At 42.5% G+C, this 27595-nt stretch overlaps 1 protein-coding gene across 6 annotated transcripts in view; it reads right to left on the reverse strand.

Moving 5' to 3' along the window:
* Positions 1 to 27595, reverse strand: part of SRPK2 (SRSF protein kinase 2) — an 86212-nt gene that overhangs the window by 33185 nt on the left and 25432 nt on the right. For 3 of the 6 annotated variants that reach the window (XM_039354450.1, XM_039354447.1, XM_039354451.1), the window contains one exon: positions 19136 to 19199. The exons of 1 other annotated variant lie outside the window; for it this stretch is intronic. In XM_039354450.1, coding sequence (XP_039210384.1) covers positions 19136 to 19173 — 38 coding nt within the window. In that variant the 5' untranslated portion in view covers positions 19174 to 19199. Of the gene's footprint in view, positions 1 to 18406; positions 18550 to 19135; positions 19645 to 27595 lie in introns of those variants that run through there. 2 more of the 6 variants (XM_039354446.1, XM_039354449.1) reach the window with 2 other exon arrangements.

A 27595-nucleotide genomic window follows, 5' to 3' on the forward strand; every position in this document is an offset into this window, starting at 1 on the left:
GAGGACTAACTGTACCCCTCTTCCTCAGGATCTCTCTCTGCTTGCTTGCTGATTGGTGAAGAAAATTCAAATTAAAGGAAGCTCTGCCTAGTCAACACAGACCTTATTCAGTCACCCGTACAACCCAATTCGTTGCAGGACAACCTATTAGACCAGTGGTTCTCAACCTTTTTAATGCCACGACCCCCAACCAGTCGTAAGTCGAGGACTACTCAACCGGTCGTAAGTCGGGGACTAAACCGGTCGTAAGTCGAGGACTACCCAACCGGTCGTAAGTTGAGGACTTTCCCTGCCCAGGAGCACCGCGCATGTGTGGTGCCGCCCCCTGCGCCGGCCGAGGCGTAGCTGGCAAGCGGCAGAGACAGAGCAGGCCGACCAACGGCTGGGCCACCAGCTAGCCCAGCCCAAGGCAGGTAAGGCACCTGCCGGGCCCCACACGCGCTAGCAACCCTCCCTGCGCCCGCCAGCCTCCCACCTCCCACCTCTGGCCCTCTTTTACTTACATTTTTAGTAGTTGCTTAGCAGGGAGGGGTGGAAACTTCCAGACAGCTCGCCTTCGCTACAGACAACTTGCAGCACCGTTTGCAGAATGGGACTTTTGGTGGGCTCAGCAGGGCAGAGGCAGCCTGGACAATTCCTATTGGCTTTTGAAAGCCAATAGAATTAGACTCTATTTAAGAGAGTCTATTCTATTGGCTTTCAAAAGCCAATAGAATAAAAGGGAGTAGCACAGCTAAGGAAAAGGGGGAAAAAATGGCGGCGTTGTTTGGCGACCCCCGTAAAATGGTCATTCGACCCCAAATGGGGTCGCGACCCACAGGTTGAGAACCACTGCATTAGACTCAAAGGGGACGAAAATAAATAAATGTCAAACAGAACAAAGGATTTTTTGACCTTTTTTCCCACAGTGTTTCATAGCTGTCCGTTCCTGGAAATCTCTTATTTGTGACTATAACGCATTTCCCAGCTCATTAACCAAACTATGACCTCAGAGAACGATTTGCTGTTTTCAGATGGATCTCAAAACTTCGGATAAAATTGGACTTATTCTGCTTAAAACCTGTACTTCCCCACCACTTAATTATCTGGTAACTGAGTCACGTCACTAAACGAGTAGGACTGAGATAGTCTGGCTTGTAAAATTTCCAGAAATGTTGAAACCGTGGAGGGAAAGAAAAAAAATCAATTATTTCCAGAAGGGAATCTGAAAAAAAGAGGTTAATGAGAAATTTAAATATAGCCGATATGGACTCTTATACTACCCTAAGTTCATTTTGTTATTTTAAAGATCATAAATTGCAATATGTATGTTTTCATTTATGCACGCAATTCCTTGTTTGATGTACTTATTAAATGTAAAAATTGCAATTTATTTAGACAGTAAGTGTGGTTACTAGCTGGTTACAGTGCGCTTAAAACTTTATTTTGGAATTTTGTTGTGTTTTTTGCTGTCCGTTAAGGCTTAACAAAACACAGCCCAAACTTGGGACTGACAAGTTCATAAGCAAAATTTCTTCTTTCTTGGCATTTGAGTTACATTATCTGCTTATCCTACATGTACAAAAATGAAAATGCTTTAAGATTGATTCTCAGTGTAAATTTTCCCGTTACAAATCAGTGTGAAGCTTTGACGTATAAATGCTAGCAGTATATGAACCCTGGAGCGTTTTAAAAAGTCCTTCCCAAATTGTTTTTTTTTTATATCCTTTACAAGGAAAAAAAAACATACCAAGGACAAAAATTGTATTTATTTTTGCCCATCTCTAACTGGGTTAGATTTTTGATTGCAGAGCCTTAAGATATCCGCTTCAATTTTTATAATAGCAATTTTTTTCCCCCACCACTATAATTTGGGTGAAAAAAAACCATTCTGCTTCTAAATTTTGGTCGTGGATTTGGACACACCATAATTAGAGATACTATCCAATTGCGAAAGTTTAAACTCAGTCAGAAAATTTATCCTTAGTTCTAGGTTGCTTCTCTCTTTGATTATTTTCCATCCGTTGCTTCTTGTCCTGCCTTCAGACGTTTTGGAGAATAGCTTGACTCCCTCTTCTTTGGGGCAGCCCCTGAGATATTGGAAGACTGCTATCATGTCCCCCCTCGTCCTTCTCTTCATTAAACTAGACATACCTAATTCCAGCAACCGTTCCTTATATGCTTTAGCCTCCAGTCCCCTGATCCTCTTTGTTGCTCTTCTCTGTATTCTTTCTAGAGTCTCAACATCTTTTTTACATCGTGGTGACCAAAACTGGATGCTGTATTCCAAATGTGGCCTTACCAAGGCCTTGTAAAGTGGTATTAACACTTCATGTGATCTTGATTCTATCCCTATCCCTAGTATTGCATTGACTTTTTTGGCAGCTGCAGCACACGGCTGGCTCCTATTTAAGGGATTGTCCACTAGGACTCCAAAATCCCTTGGCAATTGTAAAGCTCTTGATTTTCATACAGAGTTATTTTGTTCAGCATTATATCGGCGTGACACTAATAAAATTTGGCAATGCCTTGAAGACTTTTTTTAAGCTGAGGGGTAAAGCTGATACCTGCCACGTTCTGAGTTTTTATTTTTTTCATTTCTTCTGCAGGGTGAAAAAAGGTAAGAGAAGAGAAGCTGTGCAACGCACACAAAAAACAAGCGAGAACATTTTTAAAAGAATGCTTTTAATTTCTCTCTGGAACGCAGCCTAGAGGACTCGATGCCAAATATTTGAAGAGACAGGCCTGGCAAACGGCAGGTCCTCTAATTATTTAGATTTTTTTTTTTTACTTTATGAATTATAAGCAGAAATTCACCTACAGACGCTCCTTTCCTCTTTGGTGATCAATGAAATGCTGAATATTTTAATCAAGCTCCTTTGTAATGTTTTATAGGATGATGTATGTGGGCATGTTACAACATTAACAAGGCAGTTTCCTGGCTTGTATTCCTTATTGCTAAAAGTACCTGCACAGTACCTCAAAATTAGAAGTACTTTCAGTCTAGAGCAAATGGATACGGTAGTAGATTTTCCCTAATGCTTAAGACTCCTTCATCCTCAGTGAAGGTTTAAATTTAAATTTTTTCCCCTTTCTTAATCTATTATAATTCTGGCCTGTAGGAATCAATGCACATAAGAGGAATGCTACTTTGGGTGGGTCTGTGATGTCCATTTTGCTCTATGAGTTCAGGGTGACTTAACCCTAACCCTAAGTGGAATTTTCCTCCAATGGGATTTTTCCATGTATTTTACCAGGAAACATAGATAGGACAGCCTAGAAAAGTCAGTGCCCTCCTAACCATACCCAAGCACTCCGAATTTGTTGGCGATGTCCATTTTGCTCTATGAGTTCATGGTGACCTAACCCTAACCCTAAGTGGAATTTTCCCATCTCTAATGGGATTTTTCCATGTATTATTACAAGGAAAGATAGATAGGGCAGCCTAGAAAATTAAGTGCCCTCCTAAGCATACCCAAGCACTCTGAATTAATTGACGATGTCCATTTTGCTATATGAGTTCGTGGCGACCTAACCCTAACCCTAAGTGGAATTTTCCTCCAATGAGATTTTTCCATGTATTTTACAAGGAAAGATAGATAGGGCAGGCTAGAAAAGTCAATGCCCTCCTAACCATACCCAAACACTCCGAATTTGTTGGCGATGTCCATTTTGCTCTCCGAATTCATGGTGACGTAACCCTAACCCTAAGTGGAATTTTCCTCCAATGGGATTTTCCCATGTATTTTACAAGGAAAGATAGATAGGGCAGGCTAGAAAAGTCAATGCCCTCCTAACCATACCCAAACACTCCGAATTTGTTGGCGATGTCCATTTTGCTCTCCGAATTCATGGTGACGTAACCCTAACCCTAAGTGGAATTTTCCTCCAATGGGATTTTCCCATGTATTTTACAAGGAAAGATAGATAGGGCAGGCTAGAAAAGTCAATGCCCTCCTAACCATACCCAAACACTCCGAATTCGTTAGCGATGTCCATTTTGCTCTCCGAATTCATGGTGACGTAACCCTAACCCTAAGTGGAATTTTCCTCCAATGGGATTTTCCCATGTATTTTACCAGGAAACATAGATAGGGCAGCCTAGAAAACTCAGTGCCCTCCTAACCATACCCAAGCACTCCGAATTCATTGACGATGTCCATTTTCCTCTATGAGCCCATGATGACCTAACCCTAACCCTAAGTGGAATTTTCCTCAAATGGGATTTTCCCATGTATTTTACCAGGAAAGATAGATAGGGCAGCCTAGAAAAGTCAATGCCCTCCTAACCATACCCAAGCACTCCGAATTTGTTGGCGATGTCCATTTTGCTCTATGAGTTCATGGTGACCTAACCCTAACCCTAAGTGGAATTTTCCTCCAATGGGATTTTCCCATGTATTTTACCAGGAAACATAGATAGGGCAGCCTAGAAAAGTCACTGCCCTCCTAACCATACCCAAGCACTCCGAATTTGTTGGCGATGTCCATTTTGCTCTATGAGTTCATGGTGACCTAACCCTAACCCTAAGTGGAATTTTCCTCCAATGGGATTTTTCCATGTATTTTGCAAGGAAAGATAGATAGGGCAGCCTAGAAAAGTAAGTGCCCTCCTAACCATACCCAAGCACTCTGAATTAATTGACGATGTCCATTTTGCTATATGAGTTCATGGCGACCTAACCCTAACTCTAAGTGGAATTTTCCTCCAATGGGATTTTTCCATGTATTTTACAAGGAAAGATAGATAGGGCAGGCTAGAAAAGTCAATGCCCTCCTAACCATACCCAAACACTCCGAATTTGTTGGCGATGTCCATTTTGCTCTCCGAATTCATGGTGACGTAACCCTAACCTACACCATTCCAGACAAGTCTCTTCTTAAAAGCCTCCAGTGATGGAGCACCCACAACTTCTAGAGGCAAGCCGTTCCACTGACTGACTATTCTCACTATTAGGAAGTTTCTCCTTAATTCTAGGTTGCTTCTCTCCTTGATTAGTTTCCATCCGTTGCTTCTTGTCTTTTCTTCTGGTGCTTTGGATAATAGGTTGACCCCCTCTTCTTTGGGGCAGCCCCTCAAATATTGGAACACTGCTATCATGTCACCCCTGCTCCTTTTCCTAATATATCTATAACTTTGGATCCTTGCATGTGCAAGTATCTGTTTTAATTCATTATCCTTACAGGTATCTATATCAGTTTAATCTCCTAACATAGGAGGATAACATTTCCGTATCATACTGGTTTTTTTTTTTCATTTTTTTTCTGCTGGTTATCCATAAGCATATCTTTAGGACTGAGCTGCTTGTACGTAGGAAAACAAAAGAAGTGGAATTTGTGGGCACCATAATAAAGCTGTATTTATTAGTTGCATTATTGAAAATTGCATCCTCTACTTTTTTGCTCAGAGCTGGCAATTAACGCGTTTATCCAAAAGGAGAACAACCCTTAATTTAAGACTACTTTCTCCGAAGGAAGTGGATGCAGGAAAAAATAAATAAAATAGGGATAAACTCAGGCAAACATCCTGCTGGTTTCAGCTGGAACGGTCGGCATGAGGAAGGCTTGACCTTACATAGGTAAACAAAACACTTGTGCAATGTCCGTGTCAACGCGGCTAACCTTGGATGTTCTTGCTTTGACAACATCTGGAGATGCAGCCTTTTTCTTTCTCATGCTTTACTCTTAGAATTAGATGATGCTGGGGGATGTGGGAGGAGGAATGTGATGGGAGCTAGTTAGACATAACAATATTGCAATAGTGTGTGAACTCAGGGCTTTTGAAATAAGAGATGATAAGGAATGGCCGAATGGAGAATAGGAGGGGAAAGCGTTTGCTGTTAATTGTGTTTTCTTAAAGATTTGCCTTTAAAAACCCGTCAGGTTAACAAAAAAATAATGGTGGAATTTGAGGTGGTTTATATTCTAGACTAGAGAGTCAAAATATTGATTCATCGAGATAAAATTGCAAAAATCTTTTCCCAGTAGATACTGGGAAAATGCAATTAAAATTCATGGAAAAATCTAACAGGATTGCTTTGTTTGTTTTGTCAGGAACAAAAACAAACACATCTGCTAGCTGTCACTAAACGAATTATGCTGTTAATATGTTTGGTTTTCATATGCTCTGGTGCTCAGCAACACGTCACTAGCTGAGGAGATTTGAAAGACTTTTCTTCATGTGGTCTTTCATCCAAAACTTTAAGGATCCTATTAAAAAAACAACAACACACTTCTGGAACACTGATGACAGATATGGCAAGCTCTAAAGCAGGGGTCTTCAAACTTGGCCCTTTTATGACTTGTGGACTTGAACTCCCAGAATTCCTCAGCCAGCATGCCTGGCTGAGGAATTCTGGGAGTTGAAGTCCACAAATCATAAAAGGGCCAAGTTTGAAGGCCCCTCCCAGAATTCCTCAGTCTGGCACGCTGGCTGAGGAATTCTGGGAGTTGAAGTCCACAAGTCGCAAAAAGGCCAAGTTTGAAGACCCCTGTCTTAAACCATGGATTCCTCCATGGATCTGGATTAAAGGGCGTTCTCGATTTACAGCAGTTCATTTAGTGACCGTTTGAAGTTACAACGGCACTGAAAAAAGTGACTTATGACCATTTTTCATACTTATGACTGTGTGCCTGGCTGAGGAATTCTGGGAGTTGAAGTCCACAAGTCATAAAAGGGCCACGTTTGAAGACCCCTGCTCTAAAGTTTTAATAGCTTAGAAATATACTTATTCTTGACGAGACATGCAAAGAGATTTTTTTAATAAATGTTGCTTATTCCATTCTCATTCAGAACCCACTGAGTAACATTCATCTTGTGTTTTCATCTAAGCTTTGCTTACAAATCACTTACACTGCCTATATTATTTACGTAAGCTATTTACACTGTTCAGCCAGCAGGAAAAGTAACCTAAAAGCGCACACTCCGACTAAGTTAATAGACAACGCAAGAATGGCTGCTCTCCGTTCAAAATGGCCCTTCTACAACAGTTAGTATCTCTCTGTCCAGTGATGCTAAATTATTTCTCAGCCCTGCCTTTACGTCCTACGACTGGACACTTCCTTCATTTAAAATAAAAGACTTTTCCAGTTGGAATATTCTAGAATTGCTAAAGGAAGGCACAAGGGTTTTGGACTAGATAACCTCCAAGGTCCCTTCCAACATCATCATCATCATCATTATTATGGATCATCGCAGTCAACCAGATGTTCAGACTGGATTTGGCATTTTGTCTACCTATCGAGTCCTTACCCAGGACCTAGGATAGGCAGATGTAGATGTTTGATGGTATTACAGGTATCGTCGCAGGATGGAAGCAGTTCCTAATAAGGCCGCCTTTTGCAATTGACTAATAGCAAATTTGTTGTTGTTGTTGTTGTTGTTGTTATTATTATATGGATCATCACACCGTCAGCCAGATGTTCAGACTGGATTTGGCATTTTGTCTACCTATCGAGTCCTTACCCAGGACCTGGGATAGGCAGATGTGGATGTTTCATGGTATTACAGATATCGTCGCAGGATGGAAGCAGTTCCTTGTAAGGCCGCCTTTTGCAATTGACTAATAGTGAATTTGTCAATGCCAATGGTGTTCAAGTGGTCCTCCAGCTGTTTTGAGATTGCACCCAAGGAGCTTATTACTATTGGTACTACCCTTGCTTGCTTTTGCCACAGTCTTTCTATTTCTATTTGTAGGTCTTTGTATTTTGTTATCTTCTCCAGTTCTTTCTCTTCTATTCTGCTGTCTCCAGGCACTGCCACGTCCACTATCCATACTTTTTTGTCTTTCTTATCGACAATTGTTAAGTCTAGGGTGTTATGTTGTATTATTATTATTATTATTATTATTATTATTATTATTATTATTATTATTATTAAATGGCTGCCCAGTCTCTTCTTAAAAACTTCCAGTGTTGGAGCATTCACAGCTTCTGGAGGCAGGTTGTTCCACTGGTTAATTGTTCTCACTGTCAGGAAGTTTCTCCTTAGTTCTAGGTTGCTTCTCTCTTTAGTTCATTTCCAACCTCCAGCCTTTTTATTTATTTATTTATTTATTTATTTGAGAAATCATAACCCTGATCTGAAGATTCTCCAGGTGAGAGCATCTATAAATAATTCCTTCTTTTGCACTGAAACATTCTTAGAACCGAAATAAGCAAAGTTTAATGAGGGTGGTGATTTCCTGTTAAGGGGGTCTCATTACAAAACATAAATGTGCATGACTAAGATGCAGAGATGCTGTATCACTGCCTGGCTGGACACCCATCATGGCTGCAAGTTATATTTCAGTATTAATTTTGATTTGCTTTTTGTCTCTGTTGGAAACAGAGACGATTAATAAAACAATATCACACTGTCTGGCACCAGCTTCCTAGTCTAACAATTGAGGCAGCTCCTATTCGGGTTTTGCTTTAATGAATTGCCCAGAAGAGGCAGATCACAAAATACTCAGCTGGGGGCACTTTTGTAAATATTACAGGTTCTGGCAGGTATGTAAATTTGTTTGTTAGGGTTATAAAAGAGATGTTTCTTTAACAAAAAAAAAAAATTAAAAAAAAAGGACTCTTCGGCAATCTTTTCTACTCCATTCTTTGTAACTAGTCAGACAGATGGACACTTGGGATGTGACGCTGGGACTCCTGCTGATTCTCATATGCCATTTCCAAAGCTTTCTTACACAACTCTGCTACGTTTCCTCACAACTCTGAAGTATGCCCTGAAATAAATCAGAACAGCAGAATTGGAAGGGACCCTTGGAGATCTTCTAGTCCATGGGTGTCAAACTCGCCACATATCGCGACGGTTTTTGCTTTGCCGGCAATGGGGTGGACGCGGCTTCCGTATTTTATTTATTTATTTATGAGTCTTATATACCGCTTTAAGTGCAAGCACTCTCTAAGCGGTGTACACCAGTAAGCAATGTATATATATATATATATTTACATTGCCCCCAACAATCTGGGTCCTCATTTTACCTACCTCGGAAGGATGGAAGGCTGAGTCAACCTTGAGCCGGTGAGATTTGAACTGCTGACCTCCTGAACACCTGCAGTACTTGCACTCTAACTGCTGCGCCACCTCGGCCCGCGGGCCAGCAGTTTGACACCCCTGTTCTAGTCCAACCCTTTTCCTCGCGCGGGTGACCCTATCCCATTCCAGACAAATGATTGTCCAAACTGCTCTTAAAAATCTCCGGTGTTGGAGCACTCACAACTTCTGAAGACAAGCTGTTCCACTGATTATTTGTTCTCACTGTCGGGAAGTTTCTCCTTAATTCCAGGTTGCTTCTCTCCTTGGTTAGTTTCCATCCGTTGCTTCTTGTCCTGCCTTCTGGTGCTTTGGAGAATAGCTTGACTCCCTCTTCTTTGGGCAGCCCTGAGATATTGGAAGGCTGCTATCATGTCCCCCCGCGTCCTTCTCTTCATTAAACTAGACAGACCCAATTCCAGCAGCCTTTCCTTATATGTTTTAGGCTCCAGTCCCCTGATCCTCTTTGTTGCTCTTCTCTGCACTCTTTCTAGAGTCTCAACATCTTTTTTACATCGTGGTGACCAAAACTGGATGCCATAGTCCAAGTGTGGCCTTACCAAGGCGTTGTAAAGTGGTATTAACACTTTCCGTGATCTCGATTCTATCCCTTGGTTAATACAGCCCAGGACTGTGTTGGCTTTTTTGGCAGCTGTATTACATGGGTGGATGGATCCACTAATTGTCCTTCTAATCCAGTGTTTCTCAACCTTGACAATTTTAAGGCATGTGGACTTCAACTCCCAGAATTCCACTGTGGAATTCTGAGAGTTGAAGTCCACATGCCTTAAAATTGTCAAGGTTGAGAAACACTGCTCTAATCCTTTCAGAACAGTTTCTGAACCGCCTTTGCATTTATGCACAGTGACCAACTTGACCCAAACAAGCAGAGAAGAGCATTCCCATCTGTGTCCAGACAACCTGGCTAAGGCAGGCAGATTCTGCAGACCAACAATTCATTTAACACACTCCAAGGACTTGCCCAAACATCTGCCTTTCTGCAACGGAACTCCATGATCCACCTACTACGAGACAAAACAAGGCTGAGAAATTAAAGCTGGCCACAGGACCCAGGGTGGCTACAGCACCGTTTCTTCTTTAGAAGGTTTTCAAAATTATACAGGTAGTCCTCGGCTTTACGACCACAATGGAGCCCAACATTTCTGGTGCTAAGTGGGACATTGGTTAACTGAGTTTTGCCCCGTTTTACGAGCCTTCCTGACCCAGTTGCTAAGTGAATCCCTGCAGCTGTTAAGTTAGGAACACGGTCATTAAGTGAACTGACTCTGCTTGTCAGGTCACAAAAGCAGATCACTTGTCCTCTGGGCGCTGCGACCGTTGTAAATATGAGTCAGTTGCCAACTGTCCGTGGGGCAGGGACCTCTCTCCTATCCCAATTCTGTTCACCATTGAATAAGAGTATGAAAAACATCGTTAAGTTGCTTTTTCCCGTGCTGCTGTAACTTCAAACCATCCCTAAAAGAAGGGGTGTTATGTCAAGGACTACCAGAGGCGGTAGCCCAAAATTCATGTTGCTAAGTGAGACATTTGTTAAGTGAGTTTGGCGCCATTTCACGACCTTCCTGGCCAACATGTTTAGTGAATCACGGCAGCTGTGAAATTAGTTAAGTAAATCCGGGTCCTCCCCTTGAGTTTTTTAAATTAGGTATAATGCCAGAAAAGATTGATAAACAACGTATATACTTGATTCTACACGTGAGAACGGTGGCCAGAATCATCTTCGCACAATATTGGAAAAAGGAAGAAACACCACCAGAGGAAGAAATAATTCAAAAAAAAATACTAGAAGGTGCGGAAATGGACAGACTTACTCTGAGGTGGAAAGAGAAAGAAGAAACAGAAGACTTTAAACTTGGGGCTTCTTTTATCCATGGCTGGAGAAAAGAATAAGGGATCAGAAATTAAATTCGCGTTAGTGAATGGTAAACTTAGACAACAGGTTTGTTGAATAAGTACTTCTGAATTGTATGAAAACATTAATAAAAGCTTTATTTAAAAAAAAATGGTTGTTCTGTCAAGAACTACCTGAGGCAGTCCTGGAATTGCCACCGCAGCGGAGCCCAAAATTCATGTCGCTAAGTGAGACATGAGGTTAGTAACACGGTTGTTAAGTGAATCCAGCATCCCCCTTGACTTTGCTTGCCAGAAGGTCGCAAAAGAGGATCGTGTGACCCCCAGGGACACGGCCATCGTCGTAAATGTGAACCAGTTTGCCAACCCTCCAAATTTTGATCATGGGACCATGGGGTCGTAGGTGTGAAAAACGGCCGTAAGCCACTTTTGTTCAGCACCGTTGCAACTTTGCACGGTCATTAAATGAACGGTTGTTAAGACGAGGATTACCTGTATCCTGTCTGGATTCTGCTTCAGTTTATTATCATTCAGAGATTAACAAATACAGGCGGGCGTTCTCGGGAACCACAACATGACTTTGTTATGTTACAGCAGTGGTTCTCAACCTTTTTAATGCCGCGACCCCCAACCGGTCATAAGTCGAGGACTACTCAACTGGTGCAGCACTGTTTGCAGAATGGGACTTTTGGCGGGCTCAGCAGGGCAGAGACAGCCTGGACAATTCCTATTGGCTTTTGAAAGCCAATAGAATTAGACTCTATTCAAGAGAGTCTATGCTATTGGCTTTCAAAAGCCAATAGAATAAAAGGGAGTAGCACAGCTAAGGAAAAGGGGGAAAAAATGGCGGACTGCGTTGTTTGGCGACCCCCGTGAAATGGTCGTTCGACCCCAAATGGGGTCCCGACCCACAGGTTGAGAACCGCTGTGTTACAGGGAAAGAGATTTGGGTGTTGTCATCAGGATACTGATAACATCAAGCTTCAAACTATCTGGGGATCTCTTCTCTGCTGATTCCTATAGATAGTGGAGACGGTATACAAGAGCCCCGGGGACACTGTACAATAACTTCAATTTCTCCAACCAACTCTAGTTGTAAATTCTCCTGACAAATAGGAATGGATCTGCTGCCAAACACACTTGCTCTTCCCAGGTTCATCCAGTTTTGGTCATGATGTAAAAAATATGCTGAGACTTTAGAAAGAGTGCAGAGAAGAGCAACAAAGAGGATCAGGGGACTGGAGGCTGAAACATATAAGGAACAGATGCTGGAATTGGGCATGTCTAGTTTAACGAAGAGAAGGACGAGGGGGGACATGATAGCAGCCTTCCAGTATCTCAGGGGCTGCCCCAAAGAAGAAGTCAAGCTATTCTCCAAAGGACCTGAAGGCAGGACAAGAAGCAACGGATGGAAACTCATCAAGGAGAGAAGCAACCTAGAACTAAGGAGAAACTTCCTGACAGTTAAAACAATTAACCAGTGGAACAGCCTGCCTCCAGAAGCGGTGAATGCTCCAACACTGGAAGTTTTTAAGAAGAGACTGGACAACCATTTGTCTGAAATGGTATAGGGTTTCCTGCCTGAGCAGGGGGTTGGACTAGATGACCTCCAAGGTCCCTTCCAACTTTATTATTATTATTATTATTATTATTATTATTATTATTATTATTATTATTAATGGATCATCGCACAGTCAGCCAGATGTTCAGACTGGATTTGGCATTTTGTCTACCTATCGAATCCTTACCCAGGACCTGGGATAGGCAGATGTGGATGTTTGATGGTATTACAGGTATCGTCACAGGATGTTGTTGTTGTTGTTATTATTATTATTATTATTATCATTATTCCTAGTTATGAGGGCTTCTCTTAATTTTACAAAGAAGCAACGGATGGAAACTAATCAAGGAGAGAAGCAACCTAGAATGAAGGAAAAACTTCCTGACAGTCAGAACAATTAACCAGTGGAACTACCTGCCTCCAGAAGTGGTGGATGTTCCAATACTGGAAGTTTTTAAGAAGAGACTGGACAGCCATTTGTCTGAAATGGTATAGGGACTCCTGCCTGAGCATGGGGTTGGACTAGAAGACCTTCAGGTCCCTTCCAACAACCACCTCATCATCATCATCATCATCCATCATCGCACAGTCAGCCAGATGTTCAGACTGGATTTGGCATTTTTGTCTACCTATCGAGTCCTCCCCAAGGACCTGGGATAGGCAGATGTGGATGTTGGATGGTATTACAGATACCATCCTAATAAGGCTGCCTTTTGCAATTGACTGGTGGCAAATTTGTCAATGCCTATGATGATGTCCAAGTGCTGCTCCAGTTGTTTTGGGATTGTACCCAAGGGACCTATTAGGACGAGAACGACGACGACGATGATGATGGTGACGACAATAATGTCTTTCAAGCAGTAAGAATGGATAGCATTTCTTGGGTTTTCTGAACCTGGTTAGTGATACGGAAGTTACGCTCAAGAAGAACTAAATAGCATAAGCAACCATGCCTGGGGGCCAAACAACGCCGTTACCACCACTTGCCCATCCTAAAGCCAATTCAGATTGGGTTGAGGTCATCTGTCCTGTTTGAGGCTGACAAGCTTAAAACTAGCCCAAGGCCTTTTCCAACAATGGATGGTTAAATGTAGGTCTGTAATTCCCCTTAGCCAAATGATCCAATCAAAGATTCTCAACAAGCAGTCTAATCATTTATTTCTGTCAACACAGAGGCATCCCTGCTCAAGACATATATATATATATATGGTATTAAATGTCACTAACAACAAATTACACCGGGCAACAATCCAGACGTTGGTTTGTAATACTCTTGGGCATCACACCTTGAAATTATGGAGTGTCTAACTATACAGAAGAGTTTGAAGCTCTCTCATTGAATCTACCTCGATAAAAGCACGCAGACTTACCAGATCCTCACAATCCTACACAATTTAGCAAGCCAAGACTTTGTGGCCACCATACATGCAATTCTTTGCTGCACGTTGTGCCATAATACAGTATATGCTCTCCAATAGGGTCTAATATGTCCACATCCCACGTAGAGTTGAAATGCAGTCTTAAAGTCCATGTCCTTGCTCACAGAATATTTCTAAATCAGTATCTGAGGGGCTGCCACAAAGAAGAAGGGGGTCACGTTATTCTCCAAAGCAGCAGAGGGCAGGACGAGAAACAATGGTTGGAAACTGACCAAAGAGAGAAGCAACCTGGAATTAAGGAGAATCTTCCTGACAGGGAGGACAATCAACCAGTGGAACTGCTTGCCACCAGAAATCATGGGCGCTCTATCACTGGAGGTTTTTAAGAAGAGACTAGACAGTCACTTGTCTGAGATGGCATAGGTTCTCCTGCTTGAGCAAGGGGCTGGATTAGAAGCCCTCCAAGGTCCCTTCCAGCTTCCATTCTATTCTATTCTATTCTATTCTATTCTATTCTATATTCTATTCTATTCTATATTCTATTCTATTCTATTCTTCATTCCTCTATTCTATTCTATTCTATTCTATTCTATATTCTATTCTATTCTATTCTATTCTTCATTCCTCTATTCTATTCTATTCTATTCTATTCTATTCTATTCTATTCTATATTCTATTCTATTCTAAATATTCTCTTCTCTTCTTAATATTCTCTTCTATTCTGAATAAAGATTCTATTCTATTCTTCATTCCTCTATTCTATTCTATTCTATTCTATTCTATTCTATTCTATTCTATTCTATTCTATTCTATATTCTATTCTATTCTAAATAAAGATTCTCTTCTCTTCTTAATATTCTCTTCTATTCTGAATAAAGATTCTATTCTATTCTATTCTATTCTATTCTATTCTATATTCTATATTCTATATTCTATTCTATTCTTCATTCCTCTATTCTATTCTATATTCTATTCTATTCTATTCTATTCTATATTCTATTCTATTCTATTCTTCATTCCTCTATTCTATTCTATTCTATTCTATTCTATTCTATATTCTATTCTATTCTAAATAAAGATTCTCTTCTCTTCTTAATATTCTCTTCTATTCTGAATAAAGATTCTATTCTATTCTATTCTATTCTATTCTATTCTATTCTATTCTATTCTATTCTATTCCATAATTCTATTCTATTCTATTCTATTCTATTCTATTCTATTCTCAACAATTCTTAGGCCAATGTCTGTAATCAAGAATTATCTGTACCTGAACGTGAATATCTAATCAGATATGCAGTTCAAGTTCTTCAGATAATGAAAAAAATACTTGCTATTTCTCTACTTAAAATTCACTTTGTAGTCTTTTGCTGAATGCACGTAGGTTAAAGATCTATTATGTAGTAGGAAAAAAAACATTGCTATTCAGGGAGTCCCTGACTTACAACAGTTCACTTAGTGACTGTTCAAAGTTACAATGGCATTGAATAAAGTGACTTATGACCAGTGGTGGGATTCAAACACCTGTACAACCGGTTCTCTTATTGGATGCAAGTCTGGGCCTCCAAGGCCTAGAACGGACTTCCAGAAGTGGCATCCATGCACTTCCGGCGGGAAGTTCTAGGCCTAGGAAGCCTCCTTCAGGCCTCTGAGGCCTAGAACAGACTTCCGGAAGTGGCATCCACGTACTTCCGGCGGGCAGTTCTAGGCCTGGGAGGCCTCCTCCAGGCCTCTTGAAGCCTAGAACAGACTTCCGGAAGTGGCATCCACGCACTTCCGGCGGGCAGTTCTAGGCCTGGGAAGCCTCCTCCAGGCCTCTGAGGCCTAGACTGGACTTCCAGAAGCAGTGTGCATTCAGCCGGTTCTCCAAACTCAGCAAAATTTAGCTACCGGTTCTACCAAACCGGTGCAAACCGGCTAAATCCCACCACTGCTTATGACCATTTTTCACGCCTACAACCGTTGCCGCATCCTCTTGATCACGTGATCAAAATTCAGATGCTTGGAAACTGGCTCATACTTACGACGGTTGCAGTGTCCCAGGATCACGCGATCCCCCTATTGGCAACTTTCTGACAAGCAAAGTCACTGGGGGGAAGCCGAATTCACTTAACAACCGGGTTACCAGCTTTATCAATTGCAGTGATTCGCTTAACAACTGTGGCGAGGAAGGTTGTAAAATGGGGGGAAACTCACTTAACAAATGTCTCACTTGACGACGATAGAAATTTTGGGCTCAACGGTGCTCGTGTCAAGGACGACCTGTACCCACCTGTAATATAATAATACGTAATATGTTCAGCATAAAGTGTGCATAAACATTAATGATTCTGCACACACTTTGTTGTTAGTTGTGAAGTCGTGTCCGACCCATTGCGACCCTATGGACGATGTTCCTCCAGGCCTTCCTGTCCTCTACCATTTTCTGGAGTCCATTTAAGCTCACGCCTGCTGCTTCAGGGACTCCATCCAGCCCCCTCATTCTCTGTCGTCCCCTTCTTCTCTTTCCCTCAATCTTTCCCAGCATCAGGCTCTTCTCCATTGAGTCCTTCCTTCTCATTAGGTGGCCAAAGGACTTGAGTTTCAACTGCACACACTGACATAATGCAAATAGTATCATATATTCTGAAAACCCTCTCTGATGCTTTCCTAGAAACGCACAAATATCATCCATTTTTAATGCTGTCCATACTTTGGACATGTTAATGCCTTTGACTATGTACAACTGGGGTCCCCAACCCCCGGTCCATGGACCGGTACTGGGCCACGGCACGCCAGCCACCGGTCCGCACAAACAAGCAAAGCCCCATCCGCGGGATGCAGGCAGCACACAAAACCACGCACTCTCCGGTCCACGGAAAAACCTCTCTCCACACAACCGGTCCCTGGTTGCCCAAAAGGTTGGGGACCTCCGATGCACAACGTCACCGCATCTTCATGTGAAAGTGCCCAATTTTCAGAACCTCAGGCCATTTTACCCCAAGATGCTAATTTCAAAGTCCTCCCCTAGAAAAATCCCGAAAATGAAAGGCTATGCTTTTCCTAAATAATGGACTGTGCGAAAAAGGTATTCCAAAAAAAAAAGTACAGTCACTTAAGCCGGCGAGCAAATGCATTCATTTGAATGTTGCCTTCTCTTAAATGCAATCCACTCCCTATAAATGGGGACTCCGAATAAAACAGGGTTCTGAAATTCGCTACGTTTTGTAAAGCAATAGGTATTTATAATTTTATAAAATGTATATTATCTTTGTGGAATTATACGAAAGAACGAAACCTCCACCGGAATTACAGCTATGATTTCCAGGCTAGTTTGATCTCTCTCTCTCTCATATATATATAGTAGCATTCATTTAAATTACACCAAAGAGTAACCGTATATCTTACATATTGCATCCTGTTATTTGTCTTCCCCTCAAAAAAAAAAAAGATTTTTTTTTCCCCAACTCTCCCTTGGCACAATGTTTATCCTAAATTTTGCTTCCTCCTGATGTAATGATGGGCATTTATGAATTAAGGGAACAGGTTACTTCCAATTAGCCAGTTTTCATTCAGTGTTAAAATATATCTCATAGTATGCCAGTGACAAAGTTATTCCTAATGCTGCATAGGTTTTCAGCAAATAAAATTGGCTTTCCCCCAGTAAGAGAGCCATTCCTGAACAGAAAACCTTAAAAAAAAAACAAAAAAAACACCGTTTTCCTTGCTATTTCCATCCCTAGCTTCCTTCCTCACGTCATCATCACCACCATTTTATTGGCATAATATTTATAGCTTATATAGAACCGGGACAGAAATGGAAAACCAAATCGCCGAACCAAATTAGCATTTTGATTTTCAGCTCGTTGTTTCTAGAGCCAAGAAATCTACTCACCCCCCCCCCCCCACTCCTAAATTTTGCAATAATCCTGGAAATGCACCATTTGAAAAGATTCACACAGAGCACTGGTCTTTTTTCTCTCTCTCTCTCTCTTTACCCCACCCTGCACACCATTTTTTAAATCTTATTTCTCAGGGCTGTGTGAGATTGTCAATAAAAAAACAAAACAAAAAAAGGGAAATAAATAACCTCCACCTCTCCTTTTTATGACTGTCTTCCCTCCCCATTTTTCCCACAAGTGGACCTGTTCTGTTCTAAAGCTCTACACATCACACATTAATGATGTGCCTGGTCTCTTCCTAATTAGCTCAGATGTTTTCGTCTCCCGGATTATATTCTCTGCTGTGCATTTAGATGGGCATCCGATATAAAATACGTCTACATCGATTATGGCACATCTTATGAAAGAAATGGCTACGAAGCCTAGAACCGTGGCTCAAATGTAAAGAAGAAATAGGCGCATGCATTTACCAACAGCAAGGATGCAGCTGCATGGGGGGAAAAAATAAAATCGTATTTATCTTATTTTCTAACGACAAAAAAAAAACCCCGTAAGCCAAAAAAAAAGATGCTTGGTTGCTTGCTAGCAAGGGTAAAAGGAAATCAGCACGTTCCATAAATGTGAAATTAAAATAACAAGGTCTGGATGGGAGCAAATTGGCAGATAATGCCCTTTGCCTTTGGGATGCTTCTGAGTAATTCTGCCTTACCTGCAGGCATGAACCACCACTGCTGCATGCGGTGACTGTTCCATTTCCTAGCACAGACTTGAAGCAGCATCACAGCCCTCTTGACGAATGTGACTAATTCATAGATTTGCAATTCCTAAGCTCTTACTAAGGACACTCCCTTGCAACACACACACACAGACACACACACAGACACACAATCGTGCTTTGAACGAGTGCTATTTTCTGCAAGGTTAAAAATGCAAGCATCCGGCTAGTTTTTCAGCGCCTTTCTCTGCAACAGCCTTGGGGGGGGGGGGAACCTCTCTCTCTTTCTCGGTCGGGATTTTTTTTTTTTTTTTTAAATCAAGATGGATTTGCCGGTGGGAAAAAGACAGACAAGCACAAAGACACCATCGACTGCAGCAACAGTATAAACACACAGACATGTACGGGTGCCGTAATACTACAGGAGGGTGTTTTTTTTGTTTGTTTTTTTTTTGCATGCTGCACGGCTTCAATTTTATTTTTCTGTGTGGTTTTTTTTTTTAAAAAAATAAAAGTGAAAAACCTTCTCAAAAATATATGAAAGCTCAACCCAAACACAGGTTCGATGAAGACATGAAAAAAGGCAAACATGCAAGATATATATATATATAACTGAAGGTTAATATATATATATATCTATATATATAGGTATATATATTCTGCGCTGCGGGTTAGCCAAATACCACACCATTCAATGGTTCATGCAGAAGATGTAAGCTGTACCTTTCTGAAGTGGTCGACTTCTCAGAGTTAACTGACATCAGCAGCTCAATCTTCTGCTTGATTTCTGGAAAAATCAGAAAATATTCACAACCAACACGACAGGCCTGCCCCTGCTCTTCCGACTGCCTTATTCCCGTGAAGTCCCCTTTGTTGCAGACGGCCGGGAAAGGGTCCTTGCACTTCGGCGGGGAGACCGATTCTGATTCAACAGTGCTGGGAAAGAAAGAGATCCAGAGGCACCGTCGTCGGCCTGGCCAATAGTGCACATGACTGTTTATGAAAGCAGGAAATACCATTTATTTTATACAGGGGGGTGGTGGAGAGGGAGGGATTCCTCCTCCTCCTCTGAACCGACATAACCAGAAGCTCCTCAAAACCGGCTTGCTTGCCTGTCCAGGCACATCCTAAGCTCTTGACGGCTTTGGGGAAGTGACCCTGCAGGTCTGCAAGAAATCTAAGGGATGGCAAGAGAGAGTCCTAGCGAAAAAAGAAAAAAAAAATTGGCTTAAAGATTCATACACGGTTGGAAAAGATGACTGAAATACCGATAAGAGTTTAAACCGGAATTGTTTTTGTTTAGGAACATTAGGAGCCACATATGGGAAAGAGAACGAGTATTTAATATGACGTATATTGACAGGAGCGAGAATAGCATGGGCCCAATATTGGGGGGAAAAATGAAAATGTACCCTCTGAAGAGAGCCTAATGAAGAACATTTTAGAAGGCGCAGAAATGGACAGATTAACCTTAAGAGATCGAAGAGGAAGAAGACCCAGTTTATTTTAAAACATGGGGAAACGTTTACCAATGGGTTAGCCCAGGGCTAGGCAACCTCGGCTTTTATGACTCGTGGACTTCAACTCCCAGAATTCCTCAGCCAGCATGAGGGAACTATGGCCCTTCATGACTCGTGGACTTCAACTCCTAGAATTCCTCAGCCAGCCTGGCTCAGCTTGGAAACCTCTCCCTTTCCCCTCAGCGCGGCTGGCTCAGGAATTCTGGGAGTTGAAGTCCACGAGTCAGAAAAGAGCCAAGGTTACCTACCCCTGTCCTATATCAGGGGTCCTCAACCTTGGCAACTTTTCAGACTTGCGGACTTCAACTCCCAGAATTCCTGAGCCAGCATGGGGGAACTATGGCCCTTTCATGACTTGCTGGTATGCCATGGCCCGGTACCGATCCACAGAGCGGGGTTGGGGACCCCTATTCTAATCCGAGCCTCTGCTAAAGCAGGAGAGCTTATACCAAGGGTGGAGAACCTTGGCTCTTTGATGACTTGTGGACTTCAACTCCCAGAATTCCTCAGCCAGAATTCCTGGCTGGCTGAGGAATTCTGGGAGTTGAAGTCCACAAGTCTTAAAAGTCGCCAAGTTTGAAGACCCCTGGGTTAGACCAAAGGGCCTATATCCAATATTCAGTTCAATGCACATAGCCAGATAGCAATAGGAAGCTCACAGGCAGTGTGTGAACACACAAATAACACTCTTCAACTCCTGTTCACAACCATTTTAGGAGCATTTAGCCATCAAACCTAACAGTCACCATAGCTTGGGAGCCAGGCATTCAAGCATCCCCACTTAATTTAGCATTTAAACAATCACGTACGTGTGTCTCTGCATCTCTGCCTCTGGCATTTTGCACGATTCTTCCCTACTAGTGCACTTTTTCACCTTCACACAGTCTGAAACTCTTAATTCCTCCCCCGGGTTCAATTTAGAAGCCACTCACTCAACATTCACATAAACTCCAGCCGTCACAGTTACAAAAACGTCCAACGTATTAAATCGGAGAGCTGAATTCTGCCACAGAATAAAAATAAAACCTGGCTTATTCTTAGGCACTAAGATAAATAAATAGATAAATCAGCTCAATAGAATAGAAATAAAATGTGGTTTGTTCCTAAGACGCTAAAGCGGCAGGAATAGCCAACACTGCAGAAGATGGGACTGGAGATCCAGATGGATCTCAACAGACTTGAGCACTGGGCTCTATCTAACAAAATGAAATTCAGTGTAGAGAAAAGTTAAGGCTTTTATACACTTAAAAAAAAACTTGGCTCAACAGTAAGTAACTGTGAGAGGGATCTTGGGAGTCCTACGGGACAATCAGTTAAATATGAGCCAGAAACCAGGAGACTGGGAATTCTAGTCCCAACCTTAGAGAGAAACCAACCTTGGGCCAGTCACTCTCTTAGCCATAGGGCAGTGGTTCTCAACCTTTTTAATGCCGCGACCCCCAACCGGTCGTAAGTCGAGGACTACTCAACTGGTGCAGCACCGTTTGCAGAATGGGACTTTTGGCGGGTTCAGCAGGGCAGAAACAGCCTGGACAATTCCTATTGGCTTTGGAAAGCCAATAGAATTAGACTCTATTCAAGAGAGTCTATTCTATTGGCTTTCAAAAGCCAATAGAATAAAAGGGAGTAGCACAGCTAAGGAAAAGGGGGAAAAAATGGCGGACTGTGTTGTTTGACGACCCCCGTGAAATGGTCGTTCGACCCCAAATGGGGTCCCGACCCACAGGTTGAGAACCACTGCCATAGGGAAAAAAAGGATGCTAAACAATTTCACAATCCCCCACAAGTCTGGTTGTGTGGTCTAATTGGGGGGGTGGTGGGGTGTTCCAAAAAAAAATGGGAGGAACGTATGCTAAGAGTATGGATTCCCAGCAGGCTCACCCCAAGCTGTGAAGGACACCCCAACTGTTCAGCTAAGATAAGGAAGCATCTATATCGGATGGCGGTGATTTAGGAAGATGCTGGAGGCGGATCATAACTTCAGCAAATCGTCAATGAATATTAGCGGGGAAAGACAACGGTAAACCATTCTTATATTTTTAATCAAGAAAACCACATGCATAGAAAACATCACATGATCGATGATATCGTCTCGTATGCTGGATGCCTCGGAGCAGATGGCGTCCATCAAGCCACCGAGGAAGAACTGAGGATCTTCCAGAGTATTAATGCAGTTTATGAGGTTGGCTGAACGTTTCATTACCGAACTAGGTAACATCATCAGCGGGATTTTCCTGTCCTACTCATAAGCATCTCGTGGGCCACTGTGGACCACTTGTTTAGAGCCATATTTGAATCCCGAGAAGCTGATTGGTTCTCTTGTTGATTGGCACTGGTTTCTTACACGTTGATAGGTTGGATCTACATCAGTATGTCTGTTATGGGCCTGGCAGACGAAACCACACTGGCACCCAAGACATTGATACGCTAAAGAGGAGCAGGAGAAGGACATCGTGCTGATGATGTTACCTAGTCCGGTAACGAAACTTTCAGGAATCCTAAGTCAAACAAGCTTGGAGGACAAGCCACAGCCAAACTCTAAAAGCCAAGCTGGAAATATTTCCTATTCTTTCAACGTTTATGATGTGTCTAGATCAGGGGGTCCCAACGATATCCCAAGGGGTGCGAAAACTTGGCTTCAGACGTTTCAAAATGATAAGTGTATACGCACAACTACATATTACTTTTATAAGGGGGGGGCGAGAACGTTATCAGAAGCGTTCTAGGGGTGCGGGACGTAGAAAAGGTTGGGAACCCACTGGTCTAGATTGAAGGGCACGGGACATCAAGACCCAAGTCACATGGGGTCCCATCAACCCAAGTGTTCCAGCTGGCGGGTGTTCTATCCCAGCCTATAGCCGTCCTCGTTAAAGGCACAAGGACCAAACCCCTGTTCATAAAATAGGCTGGAGACTTTAAAATGAAACAAACCCCTTTTTAATATGGGTGACAGACCAAATAGTTCAAAACACAAACAGCAAAACTCAATCCAAATGAAGGAAATAGTCCACAGGAAACACGATGCAAACAGAAGAATAGTCACAAGCAAGACGAACAGACCAGGATTCAAAGAAGTACTTTGCAAACGGTTGCCTTCAGCAACCAGCACCGCCCACACCTCCTCTTTTTATGCAGCAGTCCCCAGGTATTGCCTCTCAGTGCCTTCTCCTTTTACCCTGGAGTTGCCGTACTGACTGCTACTGATTTACTCTCGCTAATTGACGACGTCTGCGAGCATCAATTAGCATGTCCATCGGGTGTGAGTCCTCCGAGTCTGACTCATTCTCCTCACACAGCTGAGCTTCGTCAGGAACACGACTGGAGGGTCCAGGCTCTGCATCAAACCGTGAGTCCTGTAATTCATCAGAGCCTCCCTCTGCCCCTGACGGCCCTTCAAATGCCTCCTCCACCTCCTCCTCAGATTCCTTAGACTCAACTGTTGGGAGCATAGGCTGGCACGGAATCACAACAGCGGGTCCAGGAAGAGGGCCTTCTCTGTGGTGGGTCCCCACTCTCTGGAACATCTTGCCCCCCCCCCGATGTGAGGTTGACCCCCCCAACCCACCTATTCTTTCCTGAGGGCCTAAAGTCAGAAGCTAATATTACAGTCCAAGATTTGTCAAAGACGGAGTCTGAAGAAGAAGAAGGCAGAAGGAGAAGCAGGAGATCAGGATCGGAGTTAAATATTTTTACATTGTTTGAACCATTCCAAAGCGGTAACTTAGCCCGCCTGGAAGACACCAGATTACGGTACATTTCGCAGGCGTCTCGCCTTTCTTTCAATGGAAGGATTTTACAACTGGATCCGTGAGTCACCCGGGTGTAAAAATAACTAGAGACAGAAAATTCAAATTAAAAAAAAAAAAGTAACCTACTTCAACGGAGATACAGAAGTTGTGATGATGAACGTTTCATAACAGATAAGGATTTGCAACGAATCACCTAACGAGGGATGTTCATTTGCATCAGTGCCAGAATAGCCCCTGGGGTCATCAGCATCAATGATGTAAATGTGGGACGAAACTTAATGAATGACCGTCCACTCATAATGGGGACCCGCTATGGCTTGGGGTAGTCCTCGGCTTACAACAGTTCGAAGATACGGCACTGGAAAAAGGGACTTACGGCCGTTCGTCACACTTACGACCTTTGTAGCATCCCCATGATCATGGGATCAAACTTCAGAGGCTTGGCAACTGGCTGTGTCCCAAGGTCACGGGATCACTTTTTTGGGGGGGGGCATCTGCTGATTTAAGCAAAGTCAAGGGGACAGCCAGATTCATTCACAACCAGGTTGCTAACTTAACAGCCTCAGCGATTCACTTAACCACCGTGGTAAGAAAGGTCGTAAAACGGGGCAAAGCTCACTTCACAAATGTCTCGCTCAATGACGGAAATTAGGGGGCTCGATTGTAGTCGTAAGCCGAGGACTACCTGGATACATCTCTTCTAGTGCTCTGTTCTTTTCTATCAATGATCTACATACACACCAGAAAAATTGTGGTTTAACTAAATCAGATATATTTATAAACAGTGCCTTACTTTCCTGTTAAAACTCGGGAATCTTTTACATCAGAGGTCCCAACCTTTTGGGCACCAGGGACCGGTTCCATGGAGAGAGGTTTTTCCACGGACCGGAGGGTGCATGGTTTTGTGTGCTGCCTGCATCCTGCGGATGGGGCATTGCTTGTTTGTGCAGACCGGTTGCTGGCCTGCCACGGCCCGGGACCGGTCCACGGACCGGGGGTTGAGGACCCCTGTTCTCCATCACTTACAGCAGTGGTTCTCCACCTGTGGGTCGGGACCCCATTTGGGGTCGAACGACCATTTCACGGGGGTCGCCAAACAACGCAGTCTGCCATTTTTTTCCCCCTTTTCCTTAGCTGTGCTCCTCCCTTTTATTCTATTGGCTTTTGAAAGCCAATAGAAGAGACTCTCTTGAATAGACTTTAATTCTATTGGCTTTCAAAAGCCAATAGGAATTGTCCAGGCTATCTCTGCCCTGCTGAGCCCGCCAAAAGTCCCATTCTGCAAACGGTGCTGCACCAGTTGAGTAGTCCTCGACTTACGACCGGTTGAGTAGTCCTTGACTTACGACCGGTTGGGGGTCACAGCATTAAAAAGGTGGAAAACCACTGACTTACAGGCATCTGAGGGTAAAGACCCTGAATGTGTATAATGATATCTCTATATTTAGTACCAAATATGAAGAAATTATAGATATAGCTTCCATAAACTCAAATTACTAGAGGCTAAAACATACAAGGAACGGTTGCTGGAATTGGGGATGTCTAGTTTAATGAAGAGAAGGACCAGGGGGGACAGGATAGCAGTGTTCCAATATCTCAGGGGTTGCCCCAAAGAAGAGGGAGTCAAGCTATTCTCCAAAGCGCCTGAGGGCACAACAAGAAGCAATGGTTGGAAACTAATCAAGGAGAGAAGCAACCTAGAACTAAGGAGAAACTTCCTGACAGTTAGAACAATTAACCAGTGGAACCACCTGCCTCCAGAAGCGGTGAATGCTCCAACACTGATTTTAGTAATTACTAAATCTAGTAATTTAGTAATAATATAGGATCTCCTGCTTGAGCAGGGGGCTGGACTAGAAGACCTCCAAAGTCCTTTCCAGCTCTATTCTGATTGATTGAATTAAGGTTGCGACCGAATTCAAGATGACTGTTGACTAACTGTGTACAATAATGTGTGCAACAATCAAACAAAGTCACAATTTACAGACCATAGGAGTATTTTGAACAGGTTCTCCAATTGCAAGCCACCCAGGAACTATCTCTAGATAGCTCAAAAATGCAAGGTCAGTAAGGTTTTGATAACATCCCTTAGCAGTGAAACAGCTTTAAAAATGCACGAAGGGAAAACAGAAATTGGAGGAAGCCAAAACATGCCAGATTACAAGCAAGGTGGCACCTTCGGTATTAAAGTCTACTAGCAAACCTATAGCAGACATATTATATATATGAATCCTCCTTTGATCAAGGACTGAAAAATAAAACCCCAAGAAAATAAATACAAGTAATCCTTGGCTTACGACCACAACGGAACCCAAAATTTCTGTTGCTAAGCGAAACATTTGTTAAATGGGGAGTTTTGCCCCATTTTACGACCGTTTTTGCCACCGTTGTTAAGTCGGTAACACGGTTGTTAAGTGAATCCGGCTGCCCCTATGGACTTTGCTTGTCAAAAGGTCGCAAAAGAGGATCAGGTGACACCCCCCCGGGACACTGCAACCGTCATAAATGTGAGTCAGTTGCCAAGGGGCTGAATTTTGATCACATGACCGTGGGAAGGCTGTCACGGTCATAAGTGTGCAAAACGGTCATAAGTCCCTTTTTCCAGCAGCGTCCTAACTTTGAACGGTCACTAAATGAACTGTTGAACGTCGAGGATTACTTGTGGCATGGCTTTGCCACAATTCAAATTCCCCAAAAGAGAAAAGATGATTTGGGCCATGCAGGATGGGATGCCAACACCTTCAAATATTTCTTAAATCAAATGCCGTAGAGGTTGAAGATCTTAAAGCAGGGGTCTTCAAACTTGGCCCTTTTATGACTTGTGGACTTCAACTCCCAGAATTCCTCAGCCAGCGTGCCTGGCTGAGGAATTCTGGGAGTTGAAGTCCACAAGTCATAAAAGGGCCAAGTTTGAAGACCCCTGTCTTAAACCATGGATTCCTCCATGGATCTCGATTTGCAACAGTTCATTTAGTGACCGTTTGAAGTTACGACGGCACTGAAAACAGTGACTTATGACCATTTTTCATGCTTATGACTGTGACCCCCCCCCCATGGTCATGTGATTTTGCATTCAGGTGCTTGGCAACTGTTCATATTTATAACGGTCACAGCGTCCCCAGGAGGGTCATGTAATCCGCTTTTGGCAACTTTCTGACCAGCAAAGTCAAGGGTGGGAACCAAATTCACTTAACAACAGTGTTACTAATTTAAGAACTGCAGTGATTCACTTAACAACTTTGGCAAGAAAAGTCGTAAAATGGGGCAAAACTCCAGTAGCAAATGTCTCACTTAACAACATAAATTTGGGGGTCCATTGTGGTCTTAACTGGAGGACTACCTGTATGTATGTATGTATATATCTATGTATGTATATCAGTAGCAAATGTCTCACTTAACAACATAAATTTGGGGGTCCATTGTGGTCTTAACTGGAGGACTACCTGTATGTATGTATGTATATATCTATGTATGTATATCATGGTCTGAACTTTCCTTGGCATGTTGTCAAAACTATATAATTTTGAGAACGACAAAAGTAATTCAGGAATAGTTTTTTTTTTTTTTAAAAAATGTGATTTAACTTTGGTCATTTTTATTTCTTCAGTGGTTATACTGAAGACAGCTCCTTTGAAGCAGTACTCTTGCTCGGGAAAAATAAAACCCAATTAAAACAAAAAAGTGATAAATTAAAGTCCTGTATCAGTGATGGTATCAAATGTCATATGAGTTTCAACAGTTCTGTAAGAGCATCCCAAAATAAGAAAATGGTTTTAAGACATGCAAAAAAAAGTAGCCTCAATGACTCATTTTTGGTAAGGTGCTCTATATGGTTGTACAGCAAATTCTAATGATAGAACAATCCCAAGAGACCTGGCCTATAAATGCACCTGTGATTAAGATCCAGTGTGTGT

This window comes from Crotalus tigris, unplaced genomic scaffold, assembly GCF_016545835.1.
Source record: "Crotalus tigris isolate CLP2741 ecotype Arizona unplaced genomic scaffold, ASM1654583v1 scf7180000018553.2237530, whole genome shotgun sequence".
In the NCBI taxonomy this organism is placed as follows: Eukaryota; Metazoa; Chordata; class Lepidosauria; order Squamata; family Viperidae; genus Crotalus; species Crotalus tigris.